The sequence below is a fragment of the Cheilinus undulatus genome, linkage group 6 (genome assembly GCF_018320785.1).
Source record: "Cheilinus undulatus linkage group 6, ASM1832078v1, whole genome shotgun sequence".
NCBI classification, from domain to species: Eukaryota; Metazoa; Chordata; class Actinopteri; order Labriformes; family Labridae; genus Cheilinus; species Cheilinus undulatus.
The window spans coordinates 3,117,781-3,141,151 of NC_054870.1; the positions used below are offsets into that span (position 1 = coordinate 3,117,781).

Here is a 23,371-nt window from a genome sequence, read left to right on the forward strand (position 1 = left end):
CATCAGTGCTAGTTTTTTCCCCATAATTTATTATTGGTGAAAATGAGGTTAACAGTTTGCCTACCCTGTTAGGCCCTCAGGTTAGACCTTAATTCAGAATCCGGCCCCTGCTGTGATTGAGTTTGACACCCCTGCTTTAGGTGAAGCTCTTGAGTCCAAAAAGAACAAACCTCAGTTATCCAACAGGAGGCGGGTCTGTTTTATAGCTCTGAAGTTTAGTAGATAAATCACTCCTAGGGTGTTTAATGTTTGTTGAAAATGATCTTTTATTGTTTGAAAAAAAATGTTCTGACTGTTTTGCTTGGATCGACATGAGTGAAGGACCTGGACCTGACGCCTCCACCCTCTGATAAGACTAACCATAAACCTTTGAGCAGGCTGACAAACATCCCTGTCAGCTGGATTTATGGTTTTGTTTTGATGACTTGAAACAAAAACCACGAGCTGAAGACTCAGACCAGCTTAGTCTTTCTGAACAAGCGGGACTAGAGCAGAATTCAAGAGCTGGAGCAGCTTCAGGAGGCCAGGTGAACTTCAGGGGGTGAAGCAGGTGTGTGAGTGTGGACTTCTAACCTGAGCAGCTGAGGCTCTAAATAAACGAACAGGATGAACAAAGGGGTCCGGAGTGGTCTGACAGGCCAGCGGAATCCTGGATTTGAGCTGGAGATGACTGAGAGCCCCAACAAGACCCAGGTGAGACAGAGCTAGAACTAGAGTAAGCTCCACCTGCAGTGTGAACGTTTGTTTTAGTCTGCTGGGCACTCCAGCTGGGTGGAGCTTAGCTCATTAGCTATGAGTTGTTTTTTTTTTTTTTTTTTAATGACAAAATAAAACAATTAGAGATCGAGACGCCCTAAAGACGGTGAAATAAAACAGAAATAAAGAAATGTTAAGACAAAGGATATAAAATCCATCCTTCTGGTCCACACAGTAAAATAAAACAGTCTTCTTCATGTAGTAGAATTTTTCCTAAAAATCAACCAAACCAGGCATGTGCAAATGCAGACAGGAGAAAGGTTTGAGCACCTGCTGTTTCTCCCTCTGCAGAGAAAGGGACATTTTTGGATTAGGGGAGACCGGGGTAAGTTGTAACCAGAGGTGGAGAGTATCCTATTACATTAACTCAAATTACTGGAATTGAGCCGTGTTTTCGGTACTTTTTTGTTGACTCTGCAGTAGCATATAGAGAGAATGCTTCCACATCACATCCATAAACAGCTGATGTATTTTACTTTATTATAGAGGTGTGACTTTACCTGAACGAACTGGCTGGGAATCTGCATACTCTTGTTGTTTTTACCAAAGATCATAATTCACTTTACAACTCCTCAGTAGCCTCTAGGGCTGAACAGTTTGGAAAAATAACCTAATTGTGACCTCTCCCCCCAGTATTCCGATTGCAAATCAATATGAGTTCCTTGTCTTGTGTGTGAAATGCTTTTATTTTTAGAGAGAACAAGGCTAGATACCTCCACAAACAGTTTTTTCTTTGATTAAGTGGTTTATGCATCACTGTTTTAAGTAAACTTTGGTCATGAATTTGTTTTAGATGTATTTTTTTCTGTCAACAGTGTCTGAAAAGCTGATTTGATTTAAAATGTATTTATTTACCTTTTTCTTTAAACTGTCCTTGTGTGAATTTGGGCCCCTGCTCCTCTAAAATCCTCCATGATCAAACTGTCACAGGAATTATTTGTTCACTAAACTTATGTGTGTCCTTGGGTCTCTGGTTGTTCTCAGGACCCAGATAGTCCTGAAGTCTCAGAGAGTCCTCAGGTCTTTGGGTCTCCCCATGGGTCCAAGTCCCGAGTGTCAGAAGCAGTAAAATCTGCTGCCTGGTGGGCTTCGTATTCCTGCAGCCGCTGGAGGCAAAGAAGAAGAAAACTGAAAGGTGAGACACAGAAGCTCTGAGGTTTTGGTTTCTCAGGTCTGGATTCCTTAAAGCTATGATCATGTGATTTCTGTTCAGGTGTTCACTTGGAGACCAGGTACAGAGGCCTGGCTGAGGACGATGAAAGTGATGAGAAACAGAGAGATGAGATCGACACGAGTAAAAACCAGCACCTGAACAGAAAACTACTGAACCACTTTAGACATCTGGCCTTTACCAACCAGGACACAGACCAGGTAACGTACACCAGGTAACGTAAACCAGGTAACGTAGACCAGGTAACAAAAAACAGGTAACACAGACCAAGTAAAAAAAAACAGGTAACACAGACCAGGTAACACAGACCAGGTAACATAGACCAGGTAACAAAAGCCAGGTAACACAAACCAGGTAACATAGACCAGGTAACAAAATCCAGGTAACACAGACCAGGTAACACAGACCAGGTAACAAAAAACAGGTAACACAGACCAGGTAACATAGACCAGGTAACATAGACCAGGTAACAAAAGCCAGGTAACACAGACCAGGTAACACAGACCAGGTAACAAAAAACAGGTAACACAAAAATGAAGTAACAAAACCAGGTAACACAGACCAGGTAACATAGACCAGGTAACACAGACCAGGTTACATAGACCAGGTAACACAGGCCAGGTAACACAGACCAGGTAACATAGACCAGGTAACACAGACCAGGTAACATAGACCAGGTAACATAAACCAGATAACATAGACCAGGAAACACAGACCAGGTTACACAGACCATGTAGCAAAGAGCAGGTAACACAGGCCAGGTAACATAGACCAGGTAACAAAAAACAAGTAACATAGACCAGGTAGCAAAGACCAGGTAACGTAAACCAGGTAACGTAGACCAGGTAACAAAAAACAGGTAACACAGACCAAGTAAAAAAAACAGGTAACACAGACCAGGTAACATAGACCAGGTAACAAAAGCCAGGTAACACAAACCAGGTAACATAGACCAGGTAACAAAATCCAGGTAACACAGACCAAGTAACACAGACCAGGTAACAAAAAACAGGTAACACAGACCAGGTAACATAGACCAGGTAACATAGACCAGGTAACAAAAGCCAAGTAACACAGACCAGGTAACACAGACCAGGTAACAAAAAACAGGTAACACAAAAATGAAGTAACAAAACCAGGTAACACAGACCAGGTAACATAGACCAGGTAACACAGACCAGGTAACATAGACCAGGTAACAAAAAACAGGTAACAAAAGCCAGGTAACACAGACCAGGTAACATAGACCAGGTAACAAAAAACAGGTAACACAGACCAGGTAACATAAAGCAGGTTACACAGACCAGGTTATACAGACCATGTAGCAAAGACCAGGTAACACAGACCAGGTAACACAGACCAGGTAACACAGACCAGGTAACACAGACCAGGTAACAAAAAACAGGTAACACAGACCAGGTAACATAGACAAGGTAACATAGACCAGGTAACAAAAGCCAGGTAACACAGACCAGGTAACATAAGACCAGGTAACACAGACCAGGTAACATAGACAAGGTAACAAAAGCCAGGTAACACAGACCAGGTAACATAGACCAGGTAACACAGACCAGGTTACATAGACCAGGTAACAAAAGCCAGGTAACACAGACCAGGTAACATAGACCAGGTAACACAGACCAGGTAACATAGACCAGGTAACATAAACCAGATAACATAGACCAGGTAACACAGACCAGGTTACACAGACCATGTAACAAAGACCAGGTAACATAGACCAGGTAACATAGACCAGGTAACAAAAAACAAGTAACATAGACCAGGTAACACAGACCAGGTTACACAGACCATGTAGCAAAGAGCAGGTAACTCAGACCAGGTAACATAGACCAGGTAACAAAGACCAGGTAACACAGACCAGGTTACACAGACCAGGTAGCAACGACCAGGTAACATAGACCAGGTAACATAGACCAGGTAACAAAAAACAAGTAACATAGACCAGGTAACACAGACCAGGTTACACAGACCATGTAGCAAAGAGCAGGTAACACAGACCAGGTAACATAGACCAGGTAACAAAAAACAAGTAACATAGACCAGGTAACACAGACCAGGTTACACAGACCATGTAGCAAAGAGCAGGTAACACAGACCAGGTAGCAAAGACCAGGTAACACAGACCAGGTAACATAGACCAGGTAACAAAAAATAAGTAACACAGACCAGGTAGCAAAGACCAGGTAACTGTATTGGACCTGTAGCCTGCATTTGAACCCTCCACTTTAAAGCTACAACCTCAAATTAAAAATTAACAAAACATTGTCTTCTCTTATGAGTCACCATCAGATCAGTCTGTTGTGTTATTTAGTTAGTTTTTGTGGGAATGTAGGCTTTTAAATGTAGACCTTTACTCAGTTTATTTACCAGACCCAAGCTGACATGTTTTGAATTTGGATTAATTGTTTATTTTGATTTGATAAAGGAGGAATAATATAATTGTTCTTAAGATATTTGTGTGTTTGTTTGTTTAAATCAGGTTGACCTTCAGTTTGTGGATGAGGTGATTTCTGACGGGGCTGATCCAAACAGCAGCGACCGATACGGACAGACAATCCTACATGAGGTTAATAAATGTATTTATTCTATCCTGTATGCAGAAATTCAGCTGTATCCTAATATAACTGAGTGGACTGTGTTTTCCTGCCTTGTCTAATTTGAGTTGCTTGGTGAACAAGCACATCTTCAGAATCAGCTGCTTTTAGGACAAAACACACTTTCACACAAACACTGGTGAATGTGGTCAGATTTCCAGAGCATGGAGTGTGGATGTGATGCGGTTTTTCTTAGACCGGGGCTCAGACCTCTTCAGACCTGATCAGTTTGGAGTCACAGCTCTTCATGTGGCCTCAGCGCTGGACTATCAAGACATGGTTCAGTTCCTGCTGGACCACAAAGGTCAGTGTGGAAAAAAAGAGATAAAGTAAACACATTTATAAACAAAGTAAAACTAGAGAAGAAGCCAGACAGATTCTGCTGCATCTTTTACATAAAGATCAGTCAAACAAAGTGAAAACCGTATTGTGTTGCAATATTGGAATACCGTGGCTAGCTTGGGTTTAACTCTTCTCTAGTTGAAATGAACCAACCTTTTCTGTGTTAACCAAACAATAAAGTTACAGTTGCTGTCTAATTAAGCTGTAAGATGCAAAGTTACAGTCTGACTAGTTTTATTATCAGGTTTAGTGTAGGCTTTATGCCATGACATACAACAGAACTTACACATAACTGGTTCAACTGACTACAAATCTACAACAGGTATGTGCATTTGCTCTCCTCAGCCGATCCAGAGGCCCGGACCATTCTGGATCAGCAGACTCCTCTTCACTATGCTGCCAAGAACGATGCTGCAGGTTCAATCAGACTGCTGCTGCAGGCCGGAGCTTCCATCAGCTGCACCGACTACAAGCACAGAACGCCACTGCAGCTCGCCGCCAACTTTGGTACAGTTGTCATCAACGCTGACATGATCTATTACTACATAACTGACAATGCCTCTAGCATAACCACCAGCATCACAGTGGTAGAGTTAATTATCTCTCAACTGGAAGGTTGTAATCTTTAGATCCTTGAGCTACATGATGATGTGTTCTTGGCCAAGACACCTAGCCCTGGGTCACTCTCCAATGACATCGATAGAAATGTGTAAATAAGTTAATCCTGATACGCACACTACATTTTTGTCTCAGTAGCTGTCACCCCTCATCAGAGGTGTTACTGGGGGGATATGTTGTGTAAGTAGTGTGGAACTATGGCTTTTAATTGGTTTCACCAGTTATTGCAGCTTTAACTAGAAATTTCAACCTAAACCTCTGAAATTTTCAACCCCTTTAACTTGCAAATACTAGCTTACATTATACGGAAAATTAGTCATGGTCTTGAGAAAACAACCAAAATTTACTAATTATCCTGCAAAATGGAGTAAAATAAAGTGTACTGTATACGTCTACTTAGGGCAGGGGTTGTCCACATGGCACTATGGAACATAAAGCTTGAGCTTGATTTGTTGTTCTTTCTAGTTTTAGCACAAGGTTGTGCTACTCTGCTAATTCTGTTAACAAACATTTTGACAAGAAGAATTTATTGACGTGTTTTATTGTGACTAAATTGTGACAACACTGTAAATGGTAACCATATTGGCAACTGAAATATCTTGATTTATAACACTCAGATGGATTACTAACCTTGCAGAGCAAGAAGAGGCTCCACTCCACATTATTTGTGCCAATCAGCATCATTTGAGGAGAACGAGGTAGTAGCTATGGGCGGGGTTTAGTTGTACTCAAAGCCGTTGGTAATGGCTGACCCTACTTCGGGAATAACCTCGGATGTAGCTTTAGCATAGCGGGAGTTTTGTGAGAACTGGACCATGTTTCTGTATGAAATAAAGAATAAAAACAACACTTAAAGCTTTTCAGGATATGAAAAACATTTTCGCTCTTCTGCTGAACTGCTTCGGCATGAGTGTGTAACCTGCAATTTCCACATAGGATGACTGTGCCTCGCCCTGAAGCGCCACAGGTTCGGCCGGCGCTGAAACTAGACTTGCAGCTTATCTCAAACGGAGCAGAGCAAAGTGTCGGTCCAGGCACGCGCCACTGCGGGTCTGGAGCACCGGCTGAGGAAATGCTCTGTTAGAGTGGAGAGGGGGCAATTTGCTCCGCAGTACGATTCGCTGGCGGTTCGATGCGCATTCGCTGTATGTGGAAATTGGAGGTAATACTTTAAAAGGGAAAAGGGTAAGTTGTGGTTGTATACAGAGGCTGCTAGTAGAGTGACTAACTCAGACTTAGCCCCAGTGGCAGTTTGATCATAACAGGACAATGTGGCTTCATTTAAACAAGTGCAGAGAGCAACACTGAAAGCTTTTCATGACAGAAAAGATGTTTTCACTCATCTCCTGGTCTGCTTCTGTATAGGTTTGCAATCGTTCTTCATTTCTTTTTAGAACAAGCGCATAGAGCCACACCAGAAGCTTGTCTTGGCAGAGACGATGATTTTGCACGTCCACATCCCAATCAAATGCAGTCGTAGCCTGTCAGCTCAAGAGCAGCGCGTGAACACACGACATTGCCTCGTCTTGTCGTTAGGCCTGTCATGAATGTGACAGACAGAACATTCCTCCAATCACTTTTCAAGAAGTTTTTTGAAGAATCCTGTCTTTCCCAAATGATTTCTATGGGCGCTTTCCCAGATGAATGTCAAATATATTCATGCGATGGAGATATGAAACAGTATATCTGGCGTGTCGGGATAGATTACAGCAGCAAGCAGTAGTACCAAATGCATTTGGGGGCAGAGCCAGTGGTAGTCAAGGCCAACTAGGCCCCACTGAAATCTGACTGGCCTCTCACTTCTGGAAACTGAGCTACCCTCAAACGGGTAGCTCAGCTGTAATGGAAAAGCAAAACCCCTTCTGCACTGGGCTGCTGTGCCGAGTCAAACCAAGTCAGGCCAAGCTGCTCAATGTAATGGAAAAGTCCCATCAGGGCTTCCATTCACAACTGATTGCCAGGTGTCAATCATGCTCAGGCCAATGAGGAGGGGCCAGGCTAGGCTTGGAGAAAGTCTGTATGGGATCACATACGGTCGGGCTGTAATTTTTGGGCCACATAGCCACATACTACAACCTAACATCACCCAAGACCACTTCACAACTGAACTCACAGCTGACATCAGCATACCCACTGATGGTACTTCAGACATCACCAGAGTTCATCAGCTAACTTCATGAATGACCAACCACTACTGAGATCACCAGGATATTACCACTCACATTATCTCTCCAACAACCAACATGGACAAAATCACTGAAATCACCGCTCACACCAGATTTAGAGATATTTCTAATGATGTCATCAGTGACAATAAGCTCACTCCATCAGTTCTCGCTGTTTGTTTCAGAGCGCAGTGAAGCAGCCCAGGTACTGCTGGAGCATGGAGCAGAGGCTGGGATGATCGACGCTGATGGACAACTCTGCATCACTGCCTTGACTGGTCGGATGAGCCCAGTGGTAACCATCTACTGACAACTGACTACAAATAACAGGATTATAGTCCAAAAATGAGTGATAATTAATTGTGCTGAAAGTGACAATTAACGTGTGATTTCATGCTATTAAAAACAATTAATGCACCTATTATGGATGAGAAAAGAAAAAAGACTCTATTATAGTTTTTCTGGATGCTGGTCTTTGCCATGTTTAGGCCCTGTTGGCTCTCAGTCAGTTCCATGTGACGGACAGAATGACCAGACAGGAGTTCTACTACCTGAACCTGCTGGAACCACAACCTCCTAAGACCCCCACACAAGGTAACAGCGACATTTGTTCCCCCACATTTCACTGGTCCATGATGACCCTCCTTCACATGGTTTTTGTACTTTTACTTGTCTGTATTTTTCCGTCTGACTGTCCGTCGGGTTTCGTTTTGAAGAGGCTGTCATCAGTGAGCCAACATCTCCAGTAAGTGTCCCAATTTATTTAGTAGAACATTAGCTGACTTGGACCGATCTTACTGCACTGACTTGTTTAATTACAGTCGACAGGTGCTCAGTGAATGGTTAACTAGTTAACATTCAGCAAGAAAAATTAAGATTATTGTTAGTTTGACTAAAACTGGACTTTAAAATGCCACTGAAATTGTACTATTCTTAAAGTCTAACATACCTATATGATAGAGTTTTCTATTGCATGTATAAAATCAGATCAGAGTGATTTAGGCCTGCAAGGTCAACAGTCTATACACTGAAAAGCAACGTAACCTTCTGTGGCTTACCCTCCTCGTGGAGGATGTCACTAGCTGGGTTTCCATCACAGTTCTTCGTAAAATAAAAGCAACATTTCTTAAATTTCCACTAAGTACAATTGTTCTTTGAATGAGTTTCATTGAAGGTAGTTTTGGGCATGAACCTCGAGCCTTGTAAAATCTCATCCCCCGTGAATCCAAGGAAGTTGGACGTTCAAACCCTGCTGCCTGTTGGTACGGTTATGATTACATCTACAGCAGCTTCCTTGATAAGTTTGAACAAAAGACGAAGGCAACGGATGCTGGTTCAGAGGTAAAGTCCGTACGTACAGCATAAGCCACGTAAAAGGATCATCTATTGGTTGTTGATAGTGGTACGTCACTGTGACTTGCGATCATATCAAACATGTTTGATATGATCGCAAGTCCAAGACTAGGAAAAGACTGATATAAAACAGCACAGATTACCACCTTAAACTTAACGATAGAGATGATGGGAGTGTGCCGTGACTCCAGTAAGACTCCTAAAATTTACAAAAGACTTTCAGTTTTTAGTCTGTGACTGTGAAAATCTTTTGGTGTAAGCCCATCATTAGACTTCATACAGAACAGAAACGTGATGTATCCTGGAGGCATGTTTGTAGAGTTTTGCTGACTTTTTTTTTTACCACACTTGTGTTTCTGGGGACACATTAGAGACCTGTGAAAAGGCCTCTGTGACCCACTTTTGGGTACAAACCCACCAGTTGAGAACCACTGATGTAGGTCATTGTACAATGTGCTGTAGTGCAATGTGTACTGTTCATGGACTACACTGCAGTGAACAGCTGTGTGGATTGAGAAGAGTGTAGTCAGGTATGGAAATACATTGAATGTTCAAAATCACAGTAAATTTGACTCACTGAAAACATTTGGTCCCAGTCTATTTGGAGTGACACTTACTCTGCTTATAAAGTAATAGGATCAGAGTTGTTTTTACTCTATAAAGTGTTTTTATTTAATTCTAAATGATGATGATGTACTGAAAAGCATAAAAACAACTCTACAGCAACTGCACTCAATAGAAGGAAAAAAACTCACACAAAAATTACTAGATTTAAAGGTTTAAGAGGAGACAGATTACCTGGCTAGATGCTGTAGTGCACAGGTGTCTGACAGTTCCTCACCAGGTGAGGAGATCTTGACTGCCAAGAGTTTTCTGCAGCTGGGGCAGCTAACAAGCTGCAGCTGGGACGGTCCATGAGTGATGGCAGCTGAATTAAAACTTAAGTGGGTGTGGTTAAATTTTTGTTTCAGCAGAATTTTATCTGTGTTTTTACTCCAACCCTGGCAGTGGCTAGTGATCAATACACTCAATAATAATACACAAAACAAAGATATGAGAAGGAAAATATAATTCACATTCTTTGAAGATTTTGCATGTTCTCCCCATGCATGGGTTAGTTCTCTCTGGGTACTCCGGCTTCCTCCCACCACCAAAAACATGCTCATTAGGTTAATTTGTAACTCTAAATTGCCCGTAGGTGTGAGTGTGAGCGTGCCTGGTTGTCTGAGACAGTCCCCGCCTCTCGCCCAATGACAGCTGGGATAGGCTCCAGCAACCCAGCAACCCTCAACAGCATAAGCTGTATAGAAAATGAATGGATGGATGTTTCTTCACAAAAAAATGGTGTCAGGACTACATTCATTAGAAAGATATATGCTGGGGTGTTGGTGGGGCTGAAAACAAGAGCACAGTGGTGATGCAGGACTCAGCTGACAATGGCAGAGCAGAGGAAGAGTTTTAAATCTTACAGCTCAATTAGACGGCCACTTCAGGAGGATATTTTTGTCAGGTGATTGTGAAAACGAAGCATGTCAGTGTGAATTCATCACAGCTCAAGACGCCTGCTGTACTAGCTCACTGTAGTCGTTCCAGGTTGAGGCCTGTGTTTAGTGGAGGCTGTAGTAAACACAGTAAAGAGCAAACTAAAGAACAGGGTGGGAGTCTTAACCCATGTATACTGAACAGTGCATGGTGTTAAGTGGACTTTATGTGCTTGTGTTTGGTTCCTGCTCTCAGCTGGAGGTGGTGGTTCACCAGGGGAAACTGGACCTCATCATGCACCCAGTCTTTCTCAAACTGATACAGACCAAATGGAAGCTTTACGGCAGGTAAACCCTCACCTGATTTAATCTGATCTTTCACAGTACAACTTCAGAGTTCACCCTCACTGTAGATGAAAATGTCCAGCTTTACCTGCCTGTTTTTGTTCTATCAACCGGTCTGTTCACTGATGCCAGGTTGGGGGCGTGGCTTCTCCTCATCCTCAACATCCTGTTCAATGTCTCCTGGACAACCGTGGCCATCTCTGTGTCTGTCCACAGAGACTCACCTGATCGCTACACCCTCCCTGAGGTAGTGCATCTCTCTCTCTCTGTCATCTTGTCAAAAAAACAAAAGATCAACAAAAAAGCACAAATCTAAACCAAAATTAAAAAGGGGCAGAAGACATAAAATGAACTAATAAAGGCTGAGAGGAAAAGAGGAACTAAATAGACTAGGAGTGATTGGACTCAAGTGTGACCAAAGAGACGCAGGTGAATCTCTGTCTTTACCTGTCTAAACTGTTTCTTTACGTTGTCGGTCCTCCTCAGGACTGGTGGCGGGTCTTCCTTGTGGTCCTGGCCCTCCTGATAACTCTGGAGGAGGTGATGAGAGAGGTGCTGGACATGCTGCGTTCCAGAAAGAAGATGCGCCTTTGGCGACAGTGGGCGGAGCGGCGTCTCCAAGATGACCTTGAATGTTTACATCCTATGTGGCCGCAGGTACAAACCAAGTGAAGTCCACTTGTGTTAAATATGAACCTAGACCCCCAAAGCTAATCATACAACAACCATCCTATCTGAATATAAGCACTGGAAAGAGGAGGCCTTTAAAGAGCAGTGTGGGGAACATTGTTACGACCAGTGGCGTAGTCTAGGGCAGTGGTTCTCAAATGATGTGCTTTGAGGATCTGGCTGGGCCCCTGAAAAAACCCTAGAGAATTGGTCCCCCCAAGTTGTGATTTATTGATGATATCAGTGTACGTTTGTTGGAGCATTGGTGCTAGCATCCTGGCTAACAGTTACCTCATTTGGCCAGCAACTATTGAGTTGAAATTGGTGTTGAAATTATTAATTGATGCTACTTTTAACCAAGTTAACTTTTTTTTTTTACCCATTTTGCCACTTATTTTGACAAGTTAAAGTTGAATTATTTTTGCTGCTTTTTTGCAATTTTGCAACTTTTTCAAATACTTTTGACCCATTTTTGCAACTTATTTTGAACTTTTTACTACATTTAACCCATTTTTGCTATGTTTTTGCCAGTTTTTGCCTACTTTTGCTATATTCTGGACATTTTTTGCCAGTTTTTGTCATCATTTTTAACCCCTTTTTACAACATTTAACCCTTTTTGGACACTTTCAACCCATTTTTTGCCATCTTTTTGACACTTTCAACATGTTTTTGCCACTTTTAACCCATTTTTCTCCCCTTATGCCCATTGTTACCCATTTTTTACTTTGTCTTGCCACTTTTTGCACAATTTTGCCATGTTTTTTTCATCACTTTTAACCAATTTTTGCCACCTTTCAGCCACTTTTGCCCATTTTTGCCACCCCCAGCTGACTGGGCCCCAGAAACCTCTCCCCTTTATCCCCCTTATGGACCGCCTTGACTGTTATATTATTTAAAAAGTCTATTTTGCACTGATATGAATATGGTGTGCCTTGAGATTTTGGCTTAACCTTAGGTGTGCCTTGGGTGAAAAAAGTTTGAAAACCACTGGTCTAGGGTATACAGAGTGCCTACTTGTTTGTTCATCACCAGAGTTTACCCACCTTAAAATGAAGAGTACACCCACATCTACACACACCACTACACCAGTGGTTTCAACCTCTGATAAAGTGTTTGTGTGTTTCCGTGTAGGAGAGAGTTTTCCTCCAAGAACAGAACCAGCGGATTTACAGGATGAGAGGAAACTACCGCCGGGATCTTTGGTAACAGACCACAATAACACAGTCGTGATTGGACAAAAGAAAAGAAGAATGAAGAGTAGTCTAAATAAATGTGTATTTCTAAATTAAAAGGAACAGACCAAAAATACTACATGGAGAAATTCAAATGTTTGAAATAAAATATGGGTTCGTGGGAGTTTCAAATCATTTCATTCCACTTATATTTAGATTTTTCACAGAGGCCAACTTTTTTGGAATTGGAGTTTTATGATTAATCCTTAAAAGAATAAGTTGAAACTGGAAAAAAGAGTGGTAAGGAAAAAAAACAATGTGCCATAATAAAAAAAATAAAAACTCAAACAGTTCTTTTTAAGTCCCCTGAATAAATTAGATAATTAAAAGATATTGATTTAAACTTCTTTTATATTTTCACAGCATTACTTCTTTTTGACTGAATTATTCATGTTCTGGGACTCACATGACTCAGTGAACCTAAGGAGCTCAAATAACAGCCTGATTAACCCTCTGTTGTCTGTCTGTGTGTCTGTGTGTCTGTGCTGTCAGGAACGTGTTTGATTGGCTGGTTTACTCTCTGCTCACAGCGTCGTTTAGCGTCCACATGGTGGACGTGTTTCGACCATCTGCCGGCCTTCATACCATCAGCATGCGTCTGTTCTCCGTCACCATCATCTTCCTGTGGCTGCGGCTGATGAAGCACGTCAGAGCCTTCAGGTAGGCGCACACCTGTTTGCTTTGATGCTTACTATCTGTTGTTTGGATGTACTCTCGTTACCATGGTACTGTGGTGATAGAAATCTACATGGACTAGTCAGGTTAGGTTACACAAAAGAGCTCAGGGGGACCAGATGTTCACAGGAGGATCGTCTCAAAGATGAAGTCTGACTCTGTTGGGACTCCTCTATAATCCACTGTGGTCCTGATCTATCTGATCAGACTGTGGGCAGGATCAAGCCCCAGAAATGTGGGGGAGGTCTTCTAGGAGAGGCCGCTGAACTAGAGATTCCCTCACTCGCCGGGGTAGTGTTGATTTTAGCAGCTTAGTCCAAGTCTTTAAATGAAAACACACACTAGTTTTAGTTAAAGTTAGGTCATTTTTACCCTTTATAGTTTCAGTCTCATTTTAGTCGACAAATAAACAAAGCAGATGAATCCACTTTTACTCTACAGAACATCCTTCACATTTTAGTCTTTGCTTTGACCCAAAACCTTTTCTTAAACTAAATTAATGAACCAAATCATTAAAATCATATAATTATAATTTACTCATATAGTGGGACTATCATAGCCTTGCAAAGAACATGGATTAGCCAGGTTCTCTGTCTGACATCAAGCACATCCATCTTTCAAAGCTCCAGTTTAATCCCCCTGTTCCCCGTCAGAGAACAACCAGCCCAATCAGAGCCATCTGAGGAGAAAGAGGCAGTAGCTAAGGGCGTGGTTAAGTTGTGCAAGCCTGTAAACAATGGTGGTGAGTGAAGAGGCTAGCATGGATGCAGCCGTTTTATTAGCAACATTTTTATAAGAAGAAGAGCAGAGAGCTCCGCTGGAAGCTTCTCTTGTTGGAAATTCTCCTGACTGACATCAGCAAGAGTCGAATTTACCAACTGGCTCCACTGACAGTTAACTATGACAGTAACTATGACAGTAACTATGACAGTAACTATATAGAGGCTTAGTATGTAAATGTACCCAGAGGTAGTGTTGTAGTTGTCTTGGTCTACATTATAAAAGTCTTGGTCTTGTCTTGGATTCAAGAGCACTTTGACTCAGTCTCGGACTGGCCGGGCTCAGGATTTTCCATCAAGACCGGTGGAGACCAGCAGTGATCTGCTATTCTTCAACTTCATTAGTGTGATAATAAGGAGAAGCTAAAACAACAAATACCTACACCTGCAAAAACTCAGACATCAGTCCATCTTCTAGTCAGAAATACCTCTGAACACTTCCTTTAGGCCTCACTCACCTGACAAATCTGGATAAACATCTCATTTTCCATCCATTTTCTATACTGTTCATTCCATTTGGGGTCACAGGGGGCTGGAGCTTATCCCAGCTGTCATTGAAGGGGGCGGGGTACACCCTGGACTGGTCACCAGTCAATCACAGGGCTGACACATAGGGACAGACAACCAGGCACGCTCACATTCACACCTACGGCCAATTTAGATTCACCAGTTAACCTAATGAGCATGTTTTTGGCAGTGGGAGGAAGCGGGGTACCCGGAGGGAACCCACGCGTGCACGGGGAGAACACACAAACTCCGCACAGAAAGGCCCTGAGCGGGAAGCGAACCAGGTCCTACTTGCTGTGAGGCAACAGTGCTAACCCCTAACCGCCGTGCAGCCTCATCTCATTTTCAGATATTTAAAATAATCCCAGACTTGTCAGTGCCTTTTAAATACACACAAGGATTTATTTCTTACAAGAAGTTAGTTGAACAGATTTGTTATTAGTTGAGATTTTTGCGTGTTGTTCTTTGAAAGAGTTGCAGACAGCTTGTTTTTATCTGTCATATTTATTTAAAAGAAAACTAAAATTAAAGAGAGAATGTTCTTGAACTGTTCAACCTTGTCAGGGTTTTTTAAATTGGTTTTTATGGTCTTGGTCTTGCCTTGGCCTTGGCTTGACTCGATCTCGGTCTGGATTCGGTCTGGACTCCCAAAAGTCTTGGTCTTGTCTTGGTCTCAGTGCACTCTGGTCTCGGGCAAGTCTTGGCCTAGGATAGTGTGGTCTTGAGTACAACACTACCCAGAGGCATTGTTAATTTCATCGACTAAAACTGTGACTAAAAATGTTGTCAGCCATGTTTCTTTCCTCGACGAAGACTAAGACCAGCTAAAACAGATCTTTGGTTATTAAAACTGATGAAAAGTTTTTTTCAAGGAGACTAAAACGAGACTAAGATATCCGTGCTGGACTGTTGGAAATGTAAAATACATGATTTTTCTCCACTGTCCAAATGAAGTGTGTCCGTGTTTTCATCATTTTAAACCAGTTAAATGTTACAGTGTTTTAATGTGTTTACTTTATATTGATTTTGGCTGATTAAATTTAAAATAAAAAAATCCACCCATTCATCCATGTCTATGTCTGTGTGTTTTCAGGTTAATGGGTCCATTCATCGTCATGTTGGGGAACATCATCGGGGATGTGATGTGCTTCCTGTTCCTGTACGCTGAGATCTTTATTCCCTACGCCTGCAGCTTCTGGATTATATTTGGAGGTGTGTCTTTGTTTATTCATGCGCTGCTTCTTTGTTCCTGAGATCATGATAAAGTCTTTACTGTTGAATATCAAATTAAGGATTACAAAAGCGGCTGCATGTTGGTGCAGTAGTTAGCACTGTCACCTCACAGAAAGAGGTTTGCTGGTTTGATTCCACAGTGGGACGGGGTTTTTCTGCGTTTAGTTTAGAGGGTTTTTTTTTGGATGCGTGGATCTCACCTTCAGGTTTCCCTCACAGACCAGAGATATGGTTTATTTAGTGATTCTAAATTGCCCACAGTTGAAACAGCTTGTCCGTCTCTACATGTTAGTTCTGGGAATAACAGGCGACCAGCTCAGGGAGGACTCTGCCTATAGACAATTCACAACTGAGATCAGTTCCTCTCTGCCACAGGAGAAGTGGTGTAGATAATAGAAAGATTAAAAGGTTAAAGCTGAAAATTTGTGCTGTGGAAATGTTCAGAATAAACCAACATGAACACACATACACAAGTTTAGATACATAAATACCAGAATAAAGAAATATACTTAGTAATACACACATAAATACACACACACAAACGATCCAGTGTTTTGTCTTACAGAGGAAAGGTTTCTGTTGTCAATGTTCCAGTATGGTCCTGTGTGGAGTTTGCACGTTCTTCCTGTTCGTTCGCTCACTCCGGTACCCCGGCTTCCTCCCACAGTCCAAAGACATCCTCCAGGTTAACTGGAGACACTACGTTGTCTTAACCTCCTCCTGCTTGTATGGGGACATGGGCACATTTTGGCTTCCCTTAAAAAATGGAATAAATTCTGCGATTAGAATTTTTGAGACGATTTGCTTGGGATGACTACAGTATTTCCTTTCTTTTTATAGGAATTTTCTAGGGGGGTGATTTTGATTTTTTTTTTTTTTTAGTGGGGATGCTTAGTAAGCATCCACACTATTGATATTGCGTCGGCCATTTTGTTTGTTATTATTCCTCTTCAGTGTCCACTATCTCCTCCTTCATACTTTGTCATATCAACACCGTTTAAACTTTTAAAAATTCAGTTCCTTCATCATTCGACTGCTATGACTTTTCTCATTTCTAACTTTTATAATTTTTTTTCAAATATTTAACTTTGTTGAACAATGTTAAACAGGTGGCAAAATTTCACAAATCTGCACTTTCTTCAACTTCTCATAACTTTGGCCCTCCTTGAGCTATTTTAACTATTCTACTATCATACTCCTCAGCTTCTTGTGCTCTTTTCAGTTTTTTTTCCAAACTTTTTTATACTATTGATACTTTTTCAGTTACTATGCTTTTTAATTCTATATTTTGAGCAATGATTTCATGTTCTTCACAAATCAGGTATTACACTCTTCAGCTTTTATGCTATTTTCAACTATTTTCCACTATTTCCAGCTATTTTCATGCTATTTTAAGCTATTTCTATGCTTTTTCAGCTACTGAATGCCATTTCAGCTATTTTTAGACTATTTTTTTCGAGCTATTGTTGTACTTTTTGGCTATTTTCAGCTGCTCTTCCACAATTTAGCTCTCAGCATCCCAACGCAATTGCAGCTGAAATTGCATTTTTTGATCCAGTTTTTTTTTTTTCTTTTTTTTTTTTTTGGTATTTTAAGGAGAATTTGGGGAAATTATTTTCAAAGTTTTGGGAATTTGAATGACAATTTGAGTAGGATGGGTAGGAAATTTCCTTTAAAATTTTTAGGGACTTTGTTCAGATGTTCGGGAGATTTTTGGGGAATTTTTCCATGGAACTTAAATGGAATTTATTTGTAAATTTCTGTGACTTTGCTTTGAAATTTTTAGTGGAATTTGCTTTTAAGTTTTGGGTATTTTGCCTAAAATGTTCAGGAATTTTCTTGGGCGGTTCTTAGCAATGTTTTACTTTTTTGGTAAGTTTGGGATAATTTTCAAAGTTTGGGACATTTGATTGGAAGTTTGGCTTGTGAATTTTCTTCTAAATTTTCCAGAAATTTCCTGGAATTTTTAGGGACTTTGTTTGGATATTTCAGGGGGAGATTTTCCTTGGAATCTATTTGTAAATTTGGGGGAATTGATTTAAAGATTTAAAGTGGAATTTGCTTTGAGATTTTGAGAAAAAATAAGTGAAATAAAATGTTGAAAGCCTGTTGTCCCCATATGTAGACACCATATTTTAGTCAAAACCACTTCCTGTTTAGAGACAGGGCTTAGGTTTACTGCAGGTCCTGATCCTAAATGTGTGGGAGAAACAAAAAAAATTCAGTACAAACAAAAGCTGGGGTCTCAGGAGGTTAAGGTGTGAGTGTGAGCATAGCTGCTGTTTGTCTCTATATCTCAGCCCTGGGATTGACTGGCAACCAGTCCAGGGTGTGTCCAGTCCCTGTGACAGCTGGGTTTGGCTCCAGTCCTTCACGACCCTGAACAGGATAAGTAGTGGAGATAATAGATGGTAGTTGGGTATGTATTTGTAATTATTTACAGGTTTGGACTTTTGGTTGGAAGAAACAGTGATTGTAAAAGTGCCACTTTGGACCAAAAAGGCCCATTTCACACTACTCTCACAATTTTTACAAACTGTTAAGTGTTTTTTTAAAAGTGTAATACATAAAACTATTTTGTCACTTAATCCGGGTGTATTTGGTTCGCTCACACTCACACCTTAGGACAATGTAGAGTCTCCAGTTAACCTAGAGAATGTCTTTGGACTGTGGGAGAAAGCCGGAGTACCTGGAGTGAACATACACATGCACAGGGAGAACATGCAAACTCCACACAGAAACATATCAGACTATTCACAACAGGAACCCTCTCTCTGCAAGACATCAACACTGATCGCTGCACCACAAAGCAGCCTGACAAATAAACAATGCACAACCCCTACTGCAAAAAAGTTGGGGCACTGTAAATAATGTCAATAAAAACAGAATGCGATGATTCGCAAATCTCATAAGTCCATATTTTATTCACAGTGGAAAATAAACTATATATTAGATGATAAAACTGAGACGCTTTACCTTTTCATCTTTTTACAACTAGTTAGGTTAATTGGCTACATGCTGGTAACATGACTGAGTATTAAAGGAGCCTTTTAGAGAGGCAGAGTCTCTCAGAATTACAGGTAAGTTCAGGTTCACAAATCTGTAAAAACACGAGTATAAAAATTGTGGGACAATTTCAGAAAAATGTTTCTCAATGCAGAATTGCAAAGATTTTGAAAATCCCATCATCTATAGTCCGTAATATCATCAAAGACTCAGAGAATCTGGAGAAATCTCTGTGTGCAAGGGACAAGGCTGAAGGTCAGTATTGGTTGTTCATGACCTTTGGGCCCACATGCAGCACTGCATTGAAAACAGGAATGACTCTGTACTGGAAATCACTGCATGGGCTCAGCAACACTTCCACAGTTGGCCGTGCCATCCACAAAAGCAGGTTAAAGCTGGATCCTGCAGAAAATGCATATGTGAACATGATTCAGAAACACTGCCATCCTCTCTGGACCAAAGCTTGTTTAGAATTGAGGCAAAATGAAAAACTGTTCTGTGGTCAGATGAATCAAAATTCAAAATTCTTTTTGTAAAACCATAGACGCCATACCCTGAGGAGTAAAGAGGAGAGGGACCATCCAGCTGGTTCTCCTGGCTCAGGTCTAAAGCCTGCATCTCTGATGGTATGGGGTTGCATTAGTGCCTATGGTGTGGACAGCTTACACATCTGGAAAGGAACTATCAATGCTGAGAAGTAGATAGAAGTGTTAGAGCAACATATGCTCCCATCCAGATGTCGTCTCTTTCAGGGAAAGCCTTGACTATTTCAGCAACACAATGCTAAACCACATACCACATCCATCACAACAGCATGGCTTCACAATAGAAGAGTCCGGGTGCTGAACTGGCCTGCTTTCTTTCCAGACCTTTCACCAACAGAAAACATTTGAAGTATCATAATAGACAAAAAAAAATCCAGCAAAGAAGACCCAGGACTGTTGCACAGTTAGAATCCTACACCAGACAAGAATGGGACAACATTCCTTTCCCTAAACTCTGTTAACTGTTCTCCTCACTTTCCCAGACTGTTGTTGAAAGAAGACGGGATGTAAACATGGCAAACATGGCCCCATCCCTACTTTTCTGAGGTGTTGCTGCCATTAAATCAAAAAACTTTGAATTGAGGTTAAAGCACGTAGGCTGGAACCACGCAAATGAAAAGTAGAACTCAGCCATTGGCAAGGTAGTTTCTGTTTATATTTCCGTGACTCTATGACCCCCTTTCCTTCTTCAGGCTCCTCGTCAGTTCCCAGCATGCAATCTGTCTCCGACTTGCTGTTCAGTTTGTACCGCATCACTCTGGTGGATGAGTACGAGTACACTGCCATGTACAAAGTGGACAACATCATGGCTCCTCTTCTGTGTGGGACATTTTTGGCTGCATCCTCCATCCTGTGCGTGAACATGCTGATCGCCCTGCTGAGCGACACCTTCCAGAGGTCAGAGGTCACGCTTACTCCATCCTTACCTTCTACAAATAAACACACACCATGCCAAACCAAAGTGAACCAGACTTCTCAGAAAATTTTGAAACTTATGCCATACCAAGGACCAGTCCTGACAGTTATTTTTTATAAGCAATCCAATGATTAAAAAAACTGCGCAGATCGAAATCTGATGTTGTCATGAGGCTAAAGCAGAGATGTCTAATGTGAGTTTGTCTGTGCATGTGTAACTTCATTTCTGTATTTAGGGTCCATGACAACTCAAAGGCAAATGCTGTGATGCAGCAGGCCACAGTGATCCTACAGGTGGAGGACTCCATGCCCTTCCTCCGCCATTTCTATGACAACCAGTTCATCGCAAACCAGTGTGCCCCGCTGGCCGAAGCCTACAACGATGACATCACAACAAACCCCTTATACCATGATGAGATGGGCCGCATCACAGCCCAGATTAAAGTGAGTTCAGATAAAGATTTGTTTTCAATTAATTATAATGAGTTAAAGACATTTAGAGGCATGCGACTGTTGGTGAAGTCAAACTTCATTTATAAAGCACATTTCATGTGATTGCAGAATACACTGGATCAGTTCCTGGTGCTGCAGAGAGACATGGACCCAGTGAGAGGCCCAGGGTGAGAATCACTGAGGGTTCACTTTCATTCATATTTATAAAAATGCTGCTTTTTGAACTCAAATCATTTAAACTAAATGTTTAACTTGCCAATAGACAATGATGTAAATCACAGACTGAAACCAGTATATTAACCCCTTAATGCCCATTGAATCGTATATGATATACACTTTTATGAGAACTCTATCTAATCAACATGATCCATGAATTACTTTAAACATTTTAAATGTAATCTGAGAAATGATAAAAATGCCCTCCAGTGGATTATCAGTTGCCAATATGCATAATGTATCAAATGTGATATAAAAAAATATATATCCGAAATTTTATGGCAATTTTTCTTTTTTGGATTTTTGTAGAAGGTTAAATAAATATGCCAGTTTCAGAAAATTAGAATTTTCTGGTGATTATTTGAGTTAACAGGCATCAAAGAGTTAAAGTATAGTAAGAGGAATCCTCAACCTCTTAAACAGTACATTCAAACTGATTGGAAATGTCTAACTAACTTTGAATGCAGTGTCTATAAAAAGTATTCACACCGTCAGATGTTTTACCCTTTAATTGATTTTATAAACCAATCATGGTCAATATAATTTGGCATTTTTGATCAAAACAATGACAAAAAAATCCTCTTTAATGTCTAAGCAAAAACAGATTTCTACAAATTAGTTTCATTGAATAAAAATGTATAATGCAAAGTAAGTGACTGCATAAATATTCACCCACTTTTAGTCAGTATCCAGCAGAGTCATCTTTGGCTGCAATCACAGCCCTGAGTCTGTGTGGAAAGGTCTCAACAGGCTTGCACATCTGGACACTGCAATTTCACTCCATGCTTCTTTGCAAAACTGCTCAAACTCTGTCAGGTTGCATGAACAGCCTTTTTCAAGTCCAGCCACAAATTCTCTTTTGAATTGAGGTCTGGGCTTTGACTCTGCCTCTCCAGAACATTCTCCTCTTTAAAACATTTCTGTGTAGCTTTCTCTGTATGCTTCGGCTCATTGTCTTTATTGATAAATAAATAAATATACTCCAAAGACGTAGTTCTCTAGCAGACTGAATAAGACTGTCCTCCAGGATTTTCCCATATTTTTCCATATTCTTTTTATCCTCTACTGCAAGCCTTACAGGGCCAGCTGCCAAGAAGCATCCCCACAGCATGATGCTGCCACCACCACGCTCTACAGTGGGGATGGTGTGTTTGTGATGATGTGCAGAGTTAAGTGTCTTGTCTGATGGCCACAAAGATCCATTACAGTCTCATCAGACCAAAGAACTTTCTTTGTAGAAATCTGTTTTCACTCTGAAATTTTTTTTTTTTTTTGGTCAAAAAAGCCAAATTATATTCACCATAGTTGATTTATAAGATCAATAAAAAGGGTTAAACATCCAAGTGGTCAACATTTTATAGGTACTGTATATCTAAAAATAGGTACTTTTTATATCAAAGCTAATGTCTCTTTTTGCTCCCTGCAATTAGAACCATGAGTCATTTAACCTTTTTTTTCAACAGCAGTGAGCAGCTCAAAAAAACTGTTCCTTTAAAATCCAACTGAAAGAAACATTTTAAAACAGCAGCATGTTATTCTTTTTGTCAGAGTCGAGGAAATCCAGACGAAGGACATGAGCCTGGACAATCAGGAGCAGAGGGACCAGAAACTACACAAGCAGGAGCCTCTGGAGAAGAGCCCATCCAACCAGGGTCTGCAGGACCAGAATCTGAACTCACTGGAGCTTCAGGCCATCAAAGCAGAACTGAAGGAGCTCCGGACCCTGGTCCAGCAGTTGATTCAGACCAGGTCCGAGTCTTAACAGATCTGAGTCTGGTGAACCTGACTGATCCGTCCTGACCAGAACCATCAGATCTTAAGACCATGAGAAGAAAGAGCTCCTTTGATTTTGGAGCAATAACTGATAAAAAGGAGGAAGTTTGTGTGACAACAGAGGTTGGAGCGTGAAGGAAGCTGAAGTGAATCTGATCATAATTGTTTCATTTCATTTGAATAAGTTATTGTAGCTCAATTCATCCTCACTTAACTCTACAATGTTGCCATGATAAAAGAAGATTTCATGAAAACAGAAAATGAAATGGGATTTATCTGTTTTGATGACCTTGAAGTAAAAACTTGAGATAAAGAGTGATGTTTGATGCATTTATAAAGCCAGCTTCAGCCTGCATGGTTGAAAAATGAAGCCAACATGGAGGTTTAGAAAACTGCTGAAGCTCCAGAAGTCACATTCATGTTAAAATACCTGCATTTGGGATAAAATTATAATATTTACAGCCAGGTTCAAAGAATGATTTAGGTCTGAAGAGTTCATGCCTTACTGGCACACACTGTAT

General features: G+C 41.0%; 1 protein-coding gene across 1 annotated transcript; it reads left to right on the plus strand.

Annotated features, from left to right (window-relative positions):
- The first annotated feature begins 376 nt into the window (after positions 1–376).
- Positions 377–23,115, plus strand: LOC121511108 (transient receptor potential cation channel subfamily A member 1). The gene is made up of 19 exons (XM_041789662.1): positions 377–693; positions 1,741–1,891; positions 1,970–2,127; positions 4,428–4,514; positions 4,696–4,846; positions 5,230–5,391; positions 7,853–7,962; positions 8,156–8,261; positions 8,384–8,412; positions 10,758–10,849; positions 10,979–11,093; positions 11,333–11,503; positions 12,648–12,718; positions 13,241–13,408; positions 15,803–15,921; positions 20,186–20,390; positions 20,645–20,852; positions 20,970–21,028; positions 22,626–23,115. Exons 1-19 carry the CDS (start codon positions 607–609, stop codon positions 22,837–22,839), a joined length of 2,463 nt encoding a protein of 820 aa, XP_041645596.1. The 5' UTR covers positions 377–606; the 3' UTR covers positions 22,840–23,115.
- Positions 23,116–23,371: the final 256 nt, after the last annotated feature.

Excerpts from the sequence above, each read along its gene's own strand:
- LOC121511108 (XM_041789662.1), top strand. The coding sequence starts at position 607 with ATGAACAAAGGGGTCCGGAGTGGTCTGACAGGCCAGCGGAATCCTGGA. Across the intron at positions 8,262-8,383 it reads TCCTAAGACCCCCACACAAG|AGGCTGTCATCAGTGAGCCA; the intron begins GTAACAGCGACA and ends TTCGTTTTGAAG. Across the intron at positions 12,719-13,240 it reads AACTACCGCCGGGATCTTTG|GAACGTGTTTGATTGGCTGG; the intron begins GTAACAGACCAC and ends CTGTGCTGTCAG.